General features: G+C 38.1%; 1 protein-coding gene across 1 annotated transcript in view; it reads right to left on the bottom strand.

The window, feature by feature from the left end:
• Positions 1-14,156, bottom strand: part of LOC150096813 (uncharacterized) — a 184,003-nt gene that overhangs the window by 132,606 nt on the left and 37,241 nt on the right. The window contains exon 4 of the mRNA XM_090408185.1: positions 1,617-1,673. Within this exon, the coding sequence (XP_090264311.1) occupies positions 1,617-1,673 (57 nt within the window). The remainder of the gene's footprint in view (positions 1-1,616; positions 1,674-14,156) is intronic.

Below are 14,156 nucleotides of genomic sequence, written 5' to 3'. Positions count from 1 at the left end.
TCTATCTGGCTAAGATATGTTGATGATGTGTTCTCTATTTGGCCTCATGGCCCAGACACGTTAGACTCCTTCCTTAGTCATCTCAATAGTCTACATCCAAGAATCCAGTTCACTATGGAAAAGGAAAAGAACAAGTGTTTACCCTTCCTAGACACCTTAGTTACACACCTGCCTAATGATACACTTACCTTCACCGTATACAGAAAACCCACACACACAGGCAGATACATTCACAAACTCTCCCACCACCACCCCTCTCAACAATATGGCATTATTAAAACCCTTACCAAGAGAGCCCACAATCTTTGTTCCAGTGGAACCGCCCTCACTACTGAGCTTAACCACATACACAGCACTTTCCTCTCCAATGGCTACAGCAATCACAGTATCAAAAAAATAATCAACTCCTCCCCCATTCCCCGTCCTTCTCGTCAACAAGATTTTAAAAATGCCATCACCATACCCTACATCCGTGGCACATCCGAAAAAATAGCCAAGATACTAAAAAAGTACAACCTACACACAGCATATAAGCCCCACCGCAAACTTGCTACCCTTATCCGTTCTACGAAAGATCAGCTCCCTCCTCTCTCTCTCTGCCTGGAGTTTACAAAGTACCCTGTTCCTGTAAGCTGGCGTACTTTGGACAGACAGGCAGATCAGCATCCATCCGTCTAGAGGAACACAAGTCGTACATCTTCAAACACAACTATGGCCATTCAGGCTTGGCTGACCATGTTTTGGACACCACCCACAGGGTATCGTGGAAGAAAACCACCATGCTCCACCACAGCAAATTCAAGAAAGAGAGACTTTTCTTAGAAACAGCAGCAGCTCTCAAAAACCAACCAAATCTCAATAAATACGGTTGCATTAAGCTTCCGAAGATTTGGGAAACACTCATCACCAGAGTTCCCACCTTACATTCCAGGCCACCTACTACTGCCCTTAGAGGGCGCTCTACCTAGATAGGACTTTAGTGTCACCCACGTGGTTGGGCTTAGTATTGTTTGTTATTTCTGTATATGTTACATTAATTGTTTTTGTAATCCCCGTAGATGTCCTAGTGACTAGGACGAAATATAGGAAGTATTAAATTCTATTTTAATTCTTTTTGAGTGTTGTAAAAAATCCATTAAGCCTCCAACATGATGTCCTCACAGCACTTAAGCCTCTACACACGTAGAAAGAGAGATAGTGCATTCCTAACCTTTTCCCACCCCTCTCCACATGTAAAAACAACATGTAGATCTGTCACGTGAACTTCCAAAATAGTAGGAAGTTCATAAGAAACTTGTCGATAGAAACCATTCTGAAATATTGTGTCAGACTCTACTTCATCTTGTACATCCCTTGATGATACAAATGATGAATATGAAGGTGCTAGTTGTCATCTAATAGGACACTCTTAGGAAATTCTTTGTACATAATTGTTCTCTCTAATGTGTTTGTGATAGTCACAAATAATCAGAGTTAAATTATTTTATTAAATAATTCTTTTTGTCTAGTGCTTTTCATGTTTTAAATAATTTCTCCAGTATAAATCCTTATCTGTTGTATTATTACTTTATTAAGTAAATATAAATTTCTAACAAATGTTTTGATATTCCAATTACCATTTAATAAAGTATGGTCACCCATCTGCACCTTTGGAGCACTCCTAGGACGTGATGCTATAACAAAAAATCATACTTTAGTAGAAAAGATTTATAAAACTATGCACATCATCAAAATAAAATAAAAAGTGATATAAAATATTGTTATTATGATTATTAACACCAGACCTCCATGGAGTCAAAAGACTCATCGTGGGAGGCACACAATGTTCACACAAAGCCCATCAAACTCAATGTATCTGCATTCATCACAATGTCAGGCACTGCATTCCACTCACCAACACTCTCTGCAAAGAACTTTCTCATTGTGCCCCTTCTCACACCCTCCATATATAGCTTCCAGGTATATGTCCCCTTGTTTTATCCCTTCTTCTATTCTATGAAAAATTTCTTCCACGATCCAGTAACAACCCTTTACTAGCATAAATGTCTCAATCATATTCCCTCTCTTCCTCCTATTCACAAGACTGCAAACTGCATTCCCTCAATCTGTCCTCATATCCTACAGCCCAAAGAACAGTTACAATCTTAGTCAGTCTTCTCTGCACCCTTTCTAATCTATCCTCTTCATCATGATAATCAGGGGACTAAAGGTAATCAACACAAGGCTTGATCAAGGCATAGAATGGAACCAGAACCTCTTTATTTCTGCAAGTTACAGTCCTCTGCATCACTGCCATAATCTGATGTGATGTCCACAACTTATGCAATGTGACCTCTGAACTTTAAATCCTTGTCCATTGCCACTCCAAAGTCTCTTATCTTTCTCAATTTCCTTCAAAATTTCCCCACCAAGTGTATAATACTTTGCATTCCAATTGTTGCCTATCAAATTTCAGAACTTTATACTTTGCAACACTGAATTAATAGTTCCATACTGCTGTCCACTCATATACTCTATTCAAGGCCTCCTATAAGGCCACAACCTGTGCTGGATTTCTCATTACTCTCTTCCCAGTTTTGCATCATCTGCAAAGTTGTGCATCACCAGTTAAAACTATTCTAATATCACTAATATACAATTAAATAACAATGGTCCCAATACAGACCCCCCTGTGACACACTACTAGTGACTTTCTTCTTTCGAGATAGGTATCAGCATATTATGCAATCGCATCTGCTTCAGTTTAGTGACCAACTCGTACTGTGGCAATCTATAAAAAGCCTTTGCAAAATCTAAGTCTACCCCCCCCCTGTATATGCATCTCCTTTGTCCAATACATTTGTTACTTTGTTATATAAGCAAGTTGGTAAAACGAGACCTCGCTTTATATATCAATGATTATGATATCCACACATCCATAATCACAAAGAAACTCCAAAGGCATTCTGTAGCTACATTTTTTTTATAGCTACAGTTTTTCCTTGTAGTCAGTGACCTTATTATGCGAAAGATTCAACCTAATTTGGCTTATAGCTATCAGACAGAATACTGATTCCACCAGTCAAGATCTACAGCAGATCTCCTTGCCTAAACTTCAGTGTATGTTGTATATATGTGTGTATATTTCTCAGCAAATACCCAGAAGTGTATTTGCTGAGAAACATCTGCATGGAAAGGTTTAACCTTTCCATGCAGGTGTTTCTCAGCAAATTACTGTCTTATGGTCTGCTGTCTTCAACCTTTTGTAAATGGATTGCCAGTTTATCCTCAGATCACTTCACTTAGTTATGATAAAGGGTGTTCTCTCTTCAGATTTTTCTTACTAATACAGGTATTCCTCAGGGCTCTGATATTTCACCCATTTTCTTTCTCATATATATAAATGACCTCTTGCTGACTCAAAAGTACCTAATCGATAATCAGTACCCTAAACTCTGATCTTCGTACCATCCTTCAACAGAGTGATGACAGCCTAGTCACCTTCTTCACTTCCAAAACATAATTTTTTTTTCTTCTTGCAAAAAAGATCTAGTTCTCCTTCCTTTATTTTTGATAATACCAAGTGAACAGTCAAGATCACACTCTTCTTAACAGAATCTGTCTTACCTCTAACTTTTACTTGCAAAAAACATAATTTCTATAGCATCCTTGGCCTCCAAAAATCTTGACATCCATTTTTGCTCAAAATGTTACTTTTTCATCTGTCTGGCTATTAATTTGTATAAATCTCAAATCTGCCCAACCTTTGAATAATATGATGAATACGAAAAAATTCTTTATGCTGTCCAGAAAAGGGTAGCCCCATTTTTTATTATAGTTCATCATTTAGTACTGAAAAGATTCAGCACTAAATGATGACCCTTCTGTCAAACAATCTCTCTCTCTCATACCACTGTCTTACAGACCATTAGTTTCTGCATTATGTCTCTTTTAAAAATATTTCCATAGGAACTATTCAGCAGAACTGACATCCATCATGTCCCCCCATTTCTGTTAAACCTACAATAATACAAGTAACAGTTCTACATTCTTTTACAATTTAACTGGTGATTCACCAAATTCACTGCTCCCACTCATCTTTCATTCCATCTACCTTGGTTCTGTGGCACAGCCTTCCACATGAAGTAATTCTTAACAACCTTCAGCTCTTCAAAAAGAATATCAGATTTCTTTTCTCTTGACCCCTGCCCACATGGTATTGATTTGCAGCTTTGTGGGGGTGGGGGTTAAAAAAACAAACTTTTGAAAGAATTAAGCCCTTTTGCTGCCCAGTACATTCTAAAAATATCTTCTTATTAGGAGGTGAGACTCTTCAAGAAAGGTTTATATTAAGAATGTTGTTAAGTGGTGTTATTGAAAAGTGATTCTGTTCACTAAATGCTTATTATATATATATATATATATATATATATATATATATATATATATATATATATATAGGACAAGAGGAATCTTTATATGGGCTTTTTCAATTGAAAGTGAATTAGTCAATCTAATACAGAGGTAGAAGGGTGGTTTTTTTTTTGCTCCCAAAAACTCAGGTTTTTCATCCCACATACAGGCAAATCATCCAATAGGACACACACAATTCACAGATAGAAAATACTATTAGTGGCAGGTGGGTGGGTGGTAAATAGTGTTATGTGTTGATGGTAGCAATGTCATAGCATGTAGCAGTAGGAGGATTAAGTAGAGCAAATGGTGATGTTAAATTTGATATCGGCTGCGCCTTTGTAAAATATTCTTAATTATTCTATAATCAGTATTCTATCATCAACTTTATATTGCTATCAACCGTACCTTTTATTCCTTTTGCATGTGCACTTTAGGCCTAACTTATTTCTTCTACTTTACTCAAATAAAACTATAATCTGCTTAATACAGACCTTGCTATTAATCCTTTATAATCTTTTTTTATGTCCACACTGCTAGTGAACGACCTTTGTTATTAGTCTATCCATAATAAACAGGTTACCAACTCTCAAACTATGCAATTTAAAAAAATTTATTTGTTTAACGACTGTGTCATTCTAACTTATATATATAGCTTGAGAATTTAAGTATGGAACATATGCAAGATCAAATTTAGCATACACAATCCTTTATAGCTAGTCGTAACAATTCTTAATTAAACACGCTCACAGGTTCGCTAATTTTTTTGGAGACAGTGCATTGGCAAATAAATCAGGCAAGATAGTTACACAAACGAAACATTTTATTTTAACTTAGTAAAATAGTATAACGCACAACCAAATAGGAAACATTAACTCTCTAAGGCCTATTACAGTCACAGTAAACAAAATATGCGACTGAACACTATATACACAACACTTAGTTAACCCTGTAACAATGTTTAGGTATCTAAATTAGACATGCAGGTGCTTCTTATGTTACACTTAGGCTAAACTTCATTCACCACACACATATAGGTTAATATTTGTTTTCCCTTTGAAAAAAAAATGCTAGTAGTTTACTATCCTTGGACATCCTTCTTACTCGCACAGTCTCTGGTACTTTGTCAACCAGTGTTTATCGGAAACCTACCTTTACTGGCAGATACAATCATAAAAACTCTGATAATCACAACTCTTAAAAAATTGGTGTTATCAAGTCATTAATTAATAGAGAACATAATGTGTGCTCCTCTCCATCAAACTTATAACAAGAGCTTCTTACTATCAAAACTTTAATGGAATTAAATGATTATTATAATCATCATCAAATCCAACAGATAGTTGACTCCTAAGTTCCAACATCTGAAAATTCGTCAACAGACTGCAGGGTTCCAATCCCTTATATCTCTGAACCAATTGGAAGAATTCTGAAAAAAAAAAAAAACTTTAATCCCACATATTTTCCTATCAACAAGATTTCTCATCTTTAGCTGGTGTTTACCAAATCACTTGTAAATGTCATTTGACATATTTTAAACAAACAGGCCATTCTGCAGAAAAAAGAGCTAATGAACATCAATACTACAATTAAATACAGTACACCTCAAATGTCTGGTCTGGCACAGCATAGCATTGACACTAAACACAGCATCCTGTGAGATGCAGCTTGTCCTCCATAGAAGCAGTTAAATATGAATGCTTTTGAAAGAAAGCTATGAAGCCCTTTTACACTGACCTAACCTGAATCAAAATGATTCTCTCTCTCTCAAAAGTTTGGGGAGTCTCATTTTATGTAAACATCAAAAATAGTTTTAATATTATTTATTAATATTACTATTAATATCCAGCATGTGGCATCCATTTTTAATTGGTAAACTGATTGTTGAATGTACATAGTATTTCTGTTCTTTGATTTGCTTGTTATTTCTACACACTGATGTACTGTTATTTTCAGCCAAATATCTGTACTTTCATTAAAATTTATTATTGTGGTTATCATGTAATTTTGTTGTTTTATAGTTATGCCACAGGTACATTCAAAGATTACATCATCCTCTCATAATCATTCTTTCTTCTGCTGGCAGATATTGAAAGAACCTAGTGGACTATTCTTGGCCTGATTGACTCATATTGATGCTGCTCATACTACACTTTCTTCAAACATATCATCTTCCTAGCCTGCTCTTTACATCCTACATTTAACTAATTATTACTCCTGCATTATACTACCTTCTATCAGACCTCACTTTTTTTTTTTTTTTTTTTTAATACCTACCTGTTACATCTGAAATAAATCCAGACATTACTGCTCTGATAATACATAGCAATAATGCACCATTGATTTGGCAATCTATTGTATGGGAGACTGTTATATTTAATTTATTTATTAACCATTCATAAGCAGCACTGATCTCCATTTCAATAATTCTTCATTCCGTACTATGACAGTAAGTATATAATCACAATTCATTTAAGGTGATGTTTATTACATCATATAAACAACAATAAACGGGGTGCTTAAGGGTCAAAGCTGTATAACTGAGAGGAGACCTCCACATAGCCTTTAAAGGAATGTGGAGAACCGACCAGGGCATCTGTCCTAATGTCCGATCCTCACCTTCTCGTGGTGAACCCTGTTGGGTATCTATTTGGAGAATGAACGAACGAGGATGAGCTGGCAATTTGGGATTTAGCAGACCAAATTGTATTCTTATTGGTTAAACCAAAATAAAAAATGATGGTACAACATGACAAAATTTCATGCCGGCTGGGGCGTCGCCCAGTTAAACAAGGCCCCCATTGTTTTCGCCAGGGAACCAGGGCGAACAGCGAAAAGTCAGCTACTGGAACAAATCTGTCAACTAAACCCAACTCAACATCACCAGAGTTAAAGATTGGTACTATCAACATAAGAAGCCTGAATGGAAGAAATGGAGCTAGTTGAGGAATTAGATAAGTACCAGATCGACATAATAGGAGTGACTGAAACAAAAAAGACAAAAATTGGTGAGATCTTTCTGAGCAATAAATACAAAATGTTATATTCAGGCAATGACAATCAAGGAAAAGAAGGAGTAGCCATAGTATTCAACACAAAATATGACGATAATCTTCTTGAATGGCAGTCAGTCTCAAGTAGAGTAATGTGGGCAAATATGAGAATAAGGAACTGGACAATGAGACTTATTTGTGCCTATGGTCCCACAGAAGGTTCTACTAAGGTAGAAGTGGAGGAATTTTTTGAGGCTTTAGAAAAAGCAACTGACACAATGAAAAAGGAAAAGTTGGTCCTTGTTGGGGATCTAAATAGCAGAGTAGGAAATGATTGTGAGACATACAAAAATATTTTGGGAAAATTTGGAGAAAAGAGCAAAGCTAATAATCATGGCAAATATCTGTTGGATTTCTGCTCAGGACATGGACTGGTTATTACTAACACCATGTTCCAACATAAAAATGTGCACAAATTCACATGGAGAGAAGAGGCTAGGAATAAGAAAAGTCTCATTGACTATGTTATTGTTGATAGTGATGTTTTCTCCCTGGTGCAGGACACCAGAGTGTACAGAGGATTTGAAATTGGAAGTGATCACTATTTAGTTTTGAGCAGGACAAAATTGAATTTCATATTGAAAAGAATAACATATAAGAAAGTTTTAAAGCGATTAAAAGTTGAGCAGCTCTCAGATGTGAACTGTAGACTAAAATATACAAAGATTATTGAAGAAAAAATGAAAGAGTTGGAGAACAGGAATCAAACCTTGGAGATTCAGTGGCAAACTCTGAAGAAAACATTGATTGATTCTGCCAGAAAGGCATGTGGTGAGGTTATCTGCAAGGATAAAAAAATCAGAACTCCCTGGTGGACACAGGAAGTTAAAGAGGCAGTGAAGGAAAAGAAGAAAGCATATCAAATGTTCCTGTCAAATAAGTCCGCTTGTGCTCTTAGAGAATATAGAGACAAATGCAAGAATGCTAAACACTGTGTAAAACTAGCTAAACAAAAGTCATGGGAGGAGTTTGGCAAAAATATAGAAAATAAATATCAAGAAGGTGGCAAAATATTCTGGAGGTTGTTGAAGAAGCTTAGGAATGGAGGAAGGAGTGCTGTAGAAGGAGTTAAAGATGATAAAGGTGACATTAAAACGGGAGAAAAAGATATCCTTGAAGTATGGAGTAATTACTTTGAAAAACTGATAAATGAAACAAGCAGTGATGACAGCACAGTGGTAAAAAACACCGACCAGGCATGCAGTCAGGAATACATATCCATACTTGATGTAGAAAAAGCCATCAAAGGATTGAAATGTGGAAAAGCAGTAGGGGTAGATGATATTCGACCAGAAATGCTGAAGTATGGTGGTATAAGAGTCTTACAGTGGCTGCAATGCATAGTTCAGAAAGCCTGGTCAGAGGGACGAATTCCCGATGATTGGAGTAGAGCTCTCATAGTACCCATATATAAAAAGGGAAATAAAACTGAATGTGAGAATTACAGAGGTATTTCCCTACTGAGTGTTCCTGGCAAGATCTACGCAAGTATACTTGAGAAACGGTTGAGAAGAATTGTGAAAGAAAAGCTTGGTGAAGAACAAGCTGGATTCAGGCCAAATAGAGGCTGTCAGGATCAGATCTTCACTTTACGACAAATAGTCGAGAAAGCATGGGAATATAACAAAGATCTGTATTTAAGTTTTGTTGATTTGGAAAAGGCATATGACCAGGTGCCAAGAGAGAAGCTATTCAATACGCTGCAGTTTTATGGTGTCAATGGGGCATTATATCAAGCAATACTTAGTCTTTATTTGAGTTGTAAGTCAGCAGTTAGAATTGAAGGAAGTACAGGAAGATGGTTTAATGTTAAATCTTGTGTTAGACAAGGATGTACGTTATCCCCTCTGTTATTCATTATCTATATGGATCACATTATGAAGGGAAGTGGTATTAAACATGATATCAAAATTGGAGATGTTAATGTCAGCTCTTTGCTTTATGCGGATGATGTTATACTTCTAAATAAATCTGCTACAAGTCTGCAAGATTCTCTGACGAAATTGAATAGCTGTTGTAATAGATATGGTATGAAGGTCAGCAATAAAAAGACAAAGACAATGAAAATAGGCAGAATCATTGAAAATGTCAACTGTGTTGTGAATGGGGAACCTGTGGAACAAGTGAAACATTTCAGCTACTTAGGCACAGTTTTTACTGAAGATGGTAAATTAAATATAGAAATAGACAACAGAATCAGCAAAGCTGGTATGGTAGGAAGTCAATTGAATAAATTCATATGGAATAAGAGAGAAATTAGTCGGAACTAAATTAGCTGTATACAAGACAGTGTTCAAACCAGTTTTAACTTATGGATCTGAGAGCTGGGTCAGAAGTAAAACACTTAACCGAAGACTGGAAACCGCAGATATGAGAGTCCTGAGAAAGATTATAGGCGTGAACAGATGGCATCAATGGCAATATTATATTAAAAACGAGGATATTAGGAAAGAACTTGACATTGTCAACATCCAGGAATGCGTTAGCAGAGCTAATCTCAGGTGGTATGGTCACTTAAACAGAATGGGCGAAGAAAGATTAGCAAAACAAGTGTTCTCTGCCAGGTTGGCAGCAAAATGACTCAGAGGAAGACCAAGATATAGGTGGATTGATACAGTACAAAGTGCCTTAGACGATAGAAATATAAGATCTGATAATGTTGGAGTCTTGACAAGTAACAGACTGATTTGGAGGAAAATTGTAGATAGGAAGTTAGCAATGATGTAATTTTTTTCATGTAGTACTGTCATATCCTGTATACCCCTTGAGGGTACATGGCAGGAATTTGATGATGATGATGATGATGAACAACAATAAACAAAAGTTTATTTTTCACTTGGTTAGACTATAATAAATTTAGTTTAATCCTTTATCCAAGAGTAAGCTAACAAAGTTTGTGCCTGAAAATATCTTCAGGACTGGGGTAGGGTAGTACAACACCGGGCAACTTGTAGCAAAGGTGGACCAAGCTAACATCACTCCTATAGTTGTTTTTTCGGTTATTAACATGATTCTTCAAGTCCTTGAATAGAATTCTGTGAAAAGTAACCAAGTGAAAAATAAACTTTCAACATCTTTCTCTAAATCCAGAGTAATTCAATAAAAAGGTGGCACACCTTTTAGCAACTCCTATAGGTAACGATGATCTCGCTATTGCTTCTGCCTGGTATCTCCACTGATTGATTGAGCAAGATGGCGTCTCGCATGTTAGTGTTTTGTGTTGTGTATTTTTGATGGTGAATTATATGATATATATAGAGGTAAGCGTTCTTCATTTTCTGAAATTTCATATGCTATTGATTTGTACATCTAGTTAATCGCTCGATATTGCTGGCAATCCTTTCCATCTGCAATATCCTCTACAAAATTTCTGCTGGCAGGTCTCAAGACCTGCGGGATTTCTAATTGCGATCATAAGCAATTTTCCAATCACTACCTACTAGATATAACAACAAATAAAGCAGACATGGATAATATTACTGATCTGCTAGAGCATCTAAACAAAGAACAAGCATTAAAATTGTTTAAATTACTGCTTAAAAAATTTGACACTGAATGGCCAGGTTTCCTAAACCTGTACACACAACCGGAAGAATCCGATGGTATGGACGGCGAAGTGGAAGAGATCAATGACACATCCATCTCCCTGCCCGAGAGCCCCAGTCAGACGGTCTTCACAGGAGAACAGACGGGCAAGAGACGGCGAATCGAGGAAGATCATGTGGAAAACGAAACTACCTCACAAACAGTCCCGGAAAAAAGGGAAAAGGTCCCTCCGGTAATTCTCCGTGAAAAGGAAAAATGGACCACAGTTGCAAGAAACCTAAGAGAACATCAAATTGGATACTCCTGGGCCAAAAACACCGACGAAGGTGTAAAAATTCAACCAACAACAGTGACAGACTACAGAGGAATAACAAAAATGATGGATAACAACAAACTACAGTACCACACCTTCGCACTAAGCAGCGAAAGAAATCTGAAGGTTGTACTGCGAGGTGTCACAGAAGGCATTACCTCCGAGGAGATCGCGGCTGACCTTACCCAGCAGGGCCTATCACCTATCAAAGTCAGCCGGATGTACAGATCCGATAAACAACCAATGCCATTAGTATTGGTTGAGATACAGAACACTCAAAGACAAATTTATGACATAACTGCAGTCTGTGGACTTAAAATATCAACAGAGCCACTCAGGAAAAGGGCATCAGCAGGGCAATGCCATCGTTGCCAAAAGTTTGGCCATGCCCAAAGACTGTGTAAAGCTGAGTTCAGATGCCTGAAGTGTGGTGAGAAGCATCAAACCATTACATGCACAAAAGCAAGAACCACACCAGCCAAATGTGCCAACTGTGGAGGTCCCCACCCAGCAAACTATAAAGGATGCAGCCACCATCCCAGAAATCACGGAACTACAAGACCCGTCCAACCTCCCCCTATCTGGACCACCAATCAAAGCATCTCTGCTGCACAGTCATCAAACCATCAAAACCCAAGCCATAAAAGTCAGGAAAGGGCTCAACCTTCCACCAAGACCTATGCTGAAGCAGCCCGCCCAAAAGACACAATACAAAGCAATCAAATAGGCTCCAACATCACAGCAATACTGACTTCTTCGCTAGCCACTATGCTCCAGGAATTCAGCAGAACAAACCCAACTCCATCCTCCACAAAGAGATTCCTGCAAGGAACCCATTCCATACTCACAGCACTCAACTATGAATAAAACAAAAGTAAAACCTAACTCGCTTCTAATTGCAGCCTGGAATGCCAATGGCCTCACCAACAAAACATTAGAACTACAGGAATTCGCACAAAGACACAATCCGGACATAATGCTGATCAACGAGACCCACCTAAGACCTGCCAACAACCCAAAAGTGAGAGGATACACAATATACCGAACGGATAGACTCAGCTCCAGAGGGGGAGGCACTGCCATCTACATCAAACCATACCTCCACCACAATGCCATATCCAACCCACAGACTACAAACCTGGAAACCACAGGAATACAAGTCCACACAAACAATGCTGGAAGCCTCAAGATATTTGCTGCCTACAACTCACCAAGCAATCCTCTACTGACAACAGACCTGGATGCAGTCCTCGGCACCACAGACCCCACCATCATAGTAGGTGACTTGAACGCCAAACACACAGCATGGTTCAGCACCACCAACAACAGAAGTGGTCGCATACTACACAACTATTCAACACTTAACTCAGTTGTGATAGCAGGACCCACTGAGCACACTCATTACAGCCTGCATGGTAGATCAGATGTACTTGACATAGCTATCCTTAGAAACATCAGTTATCAATATAAACTAGAGACGCTCAATGAACTATCATCCGACCACAACCCAGTACTGATCAAACTTGGCACGCAAGATCAACTAGCCCACCAGCACACCTTCATATCGTGGGATAGGCTAGCTAAAATCCTACCAGAATACATTGGTCCTGTACCAATCATCCACAAAAAAGAAGACATAGATGAAGCAATAAGCAATTTAACAAGCCAAATTAAAAAAGCACTAGAAACAGTCACCAAAACCGCAACCAACCACCCATCCGGTCGGCTCCCAGAAAACATAATGGACCTCATCAGAACAAAAAACAAAGCCAGGAAAAGATACCACAACACAAGAGCCCCACAGGACAAGAAGACTCTGAACAAGTTGAACAACCAAGTCAGAAAAGCACTTCAACTCCACAGGAACCAGGATTGGGACAATAAACTATCATCACTCAACCCAGAAGATCACACAATATGGAAATTTCTAAAGATTCTGCGCACTAAACACAATCCCCTACCGCCCATGCAAACTGCTCAAGGAACGGCGCACACGGATAAAGAAAAAGCAGAAGCAATAGCAGAAAACCTAGAAAAACAATGCAGCCCGTCATATGATAATATAAACATCACCCACATATATAAAGTCCACCAGCAGGTCAAGCGTACCTTAAATCAGTCCGAAGACAAACCAGCCAGCATCACCCCCACTACTCCAGTTGAAATGACCAACATCATAAAACATCTAAACAACAAAAAAGCTCCAGGGCCAGATGGAATTACTAACAGAATCATCAAATTACTTCCTAGAAAGGCTATTATGCACCTGGTTAACATAACCAATGCAATATTGAGGATACAACACTTCCCCTCTGCATGGAAAACAGCAGACATCATACCAATAAAAAAGCCAGGAAACAATCCGCAACTCCCGCAAAGCTACCGTCCAATAAGCCTACTCTCCAACCTGGGAAAGATTGCTGAAAAAATTATCCTTTCAAGACTACAAGAAAAATCAGACCAATTAGGAATAATCCCAAACGAACAATTCGGCTTCCGCCGTATGCACAGCACAGTGCAACAAATACACAGAATAGTGGAGCATATCACTCAAGGATACAACTGGAACCTTCACACAGCTGCAGTTTTTCTGGATATTGCCAAGGCCTTTGATAAGGTATGGCATCAAGGATTACTCTATAAACTCATTCAGGCCAACATACCAACAAACCTTACCCGTCTAATAAAATCATACCTCACTGACAGATCCATGCAGATAAAAATAAATGGCACCATCTCAACTAGGCGCAAAATCCTGGCAGGAGTACCTCAGGGATCTCTTTTGGCTCCTTTACTTTTCACAATCTACGTGGCTGACATTCCACAGAACCTGAGGACTACCATCACAGCCC

The sequence above is a fragment of the Typopeltis vanoorti genome, chromosome 18 (genome assembly GCF_054136105.1).
Source record: "Typopeltis vanoorti isolate ZY-2024b chromosome 18, IOZ_Tvanoo_1.0, whole genome shotgun sequence".
Lineage (NCBI taxonomy): Eukaryota > Metazoa > Arthropoda > Arachnida > Uropygi > Thelyphonidae > Typopeltis > Typopeltis vanoorti.
This window is presented reverse-complemented; position numbering and strand designations above follow the sequence as displayed.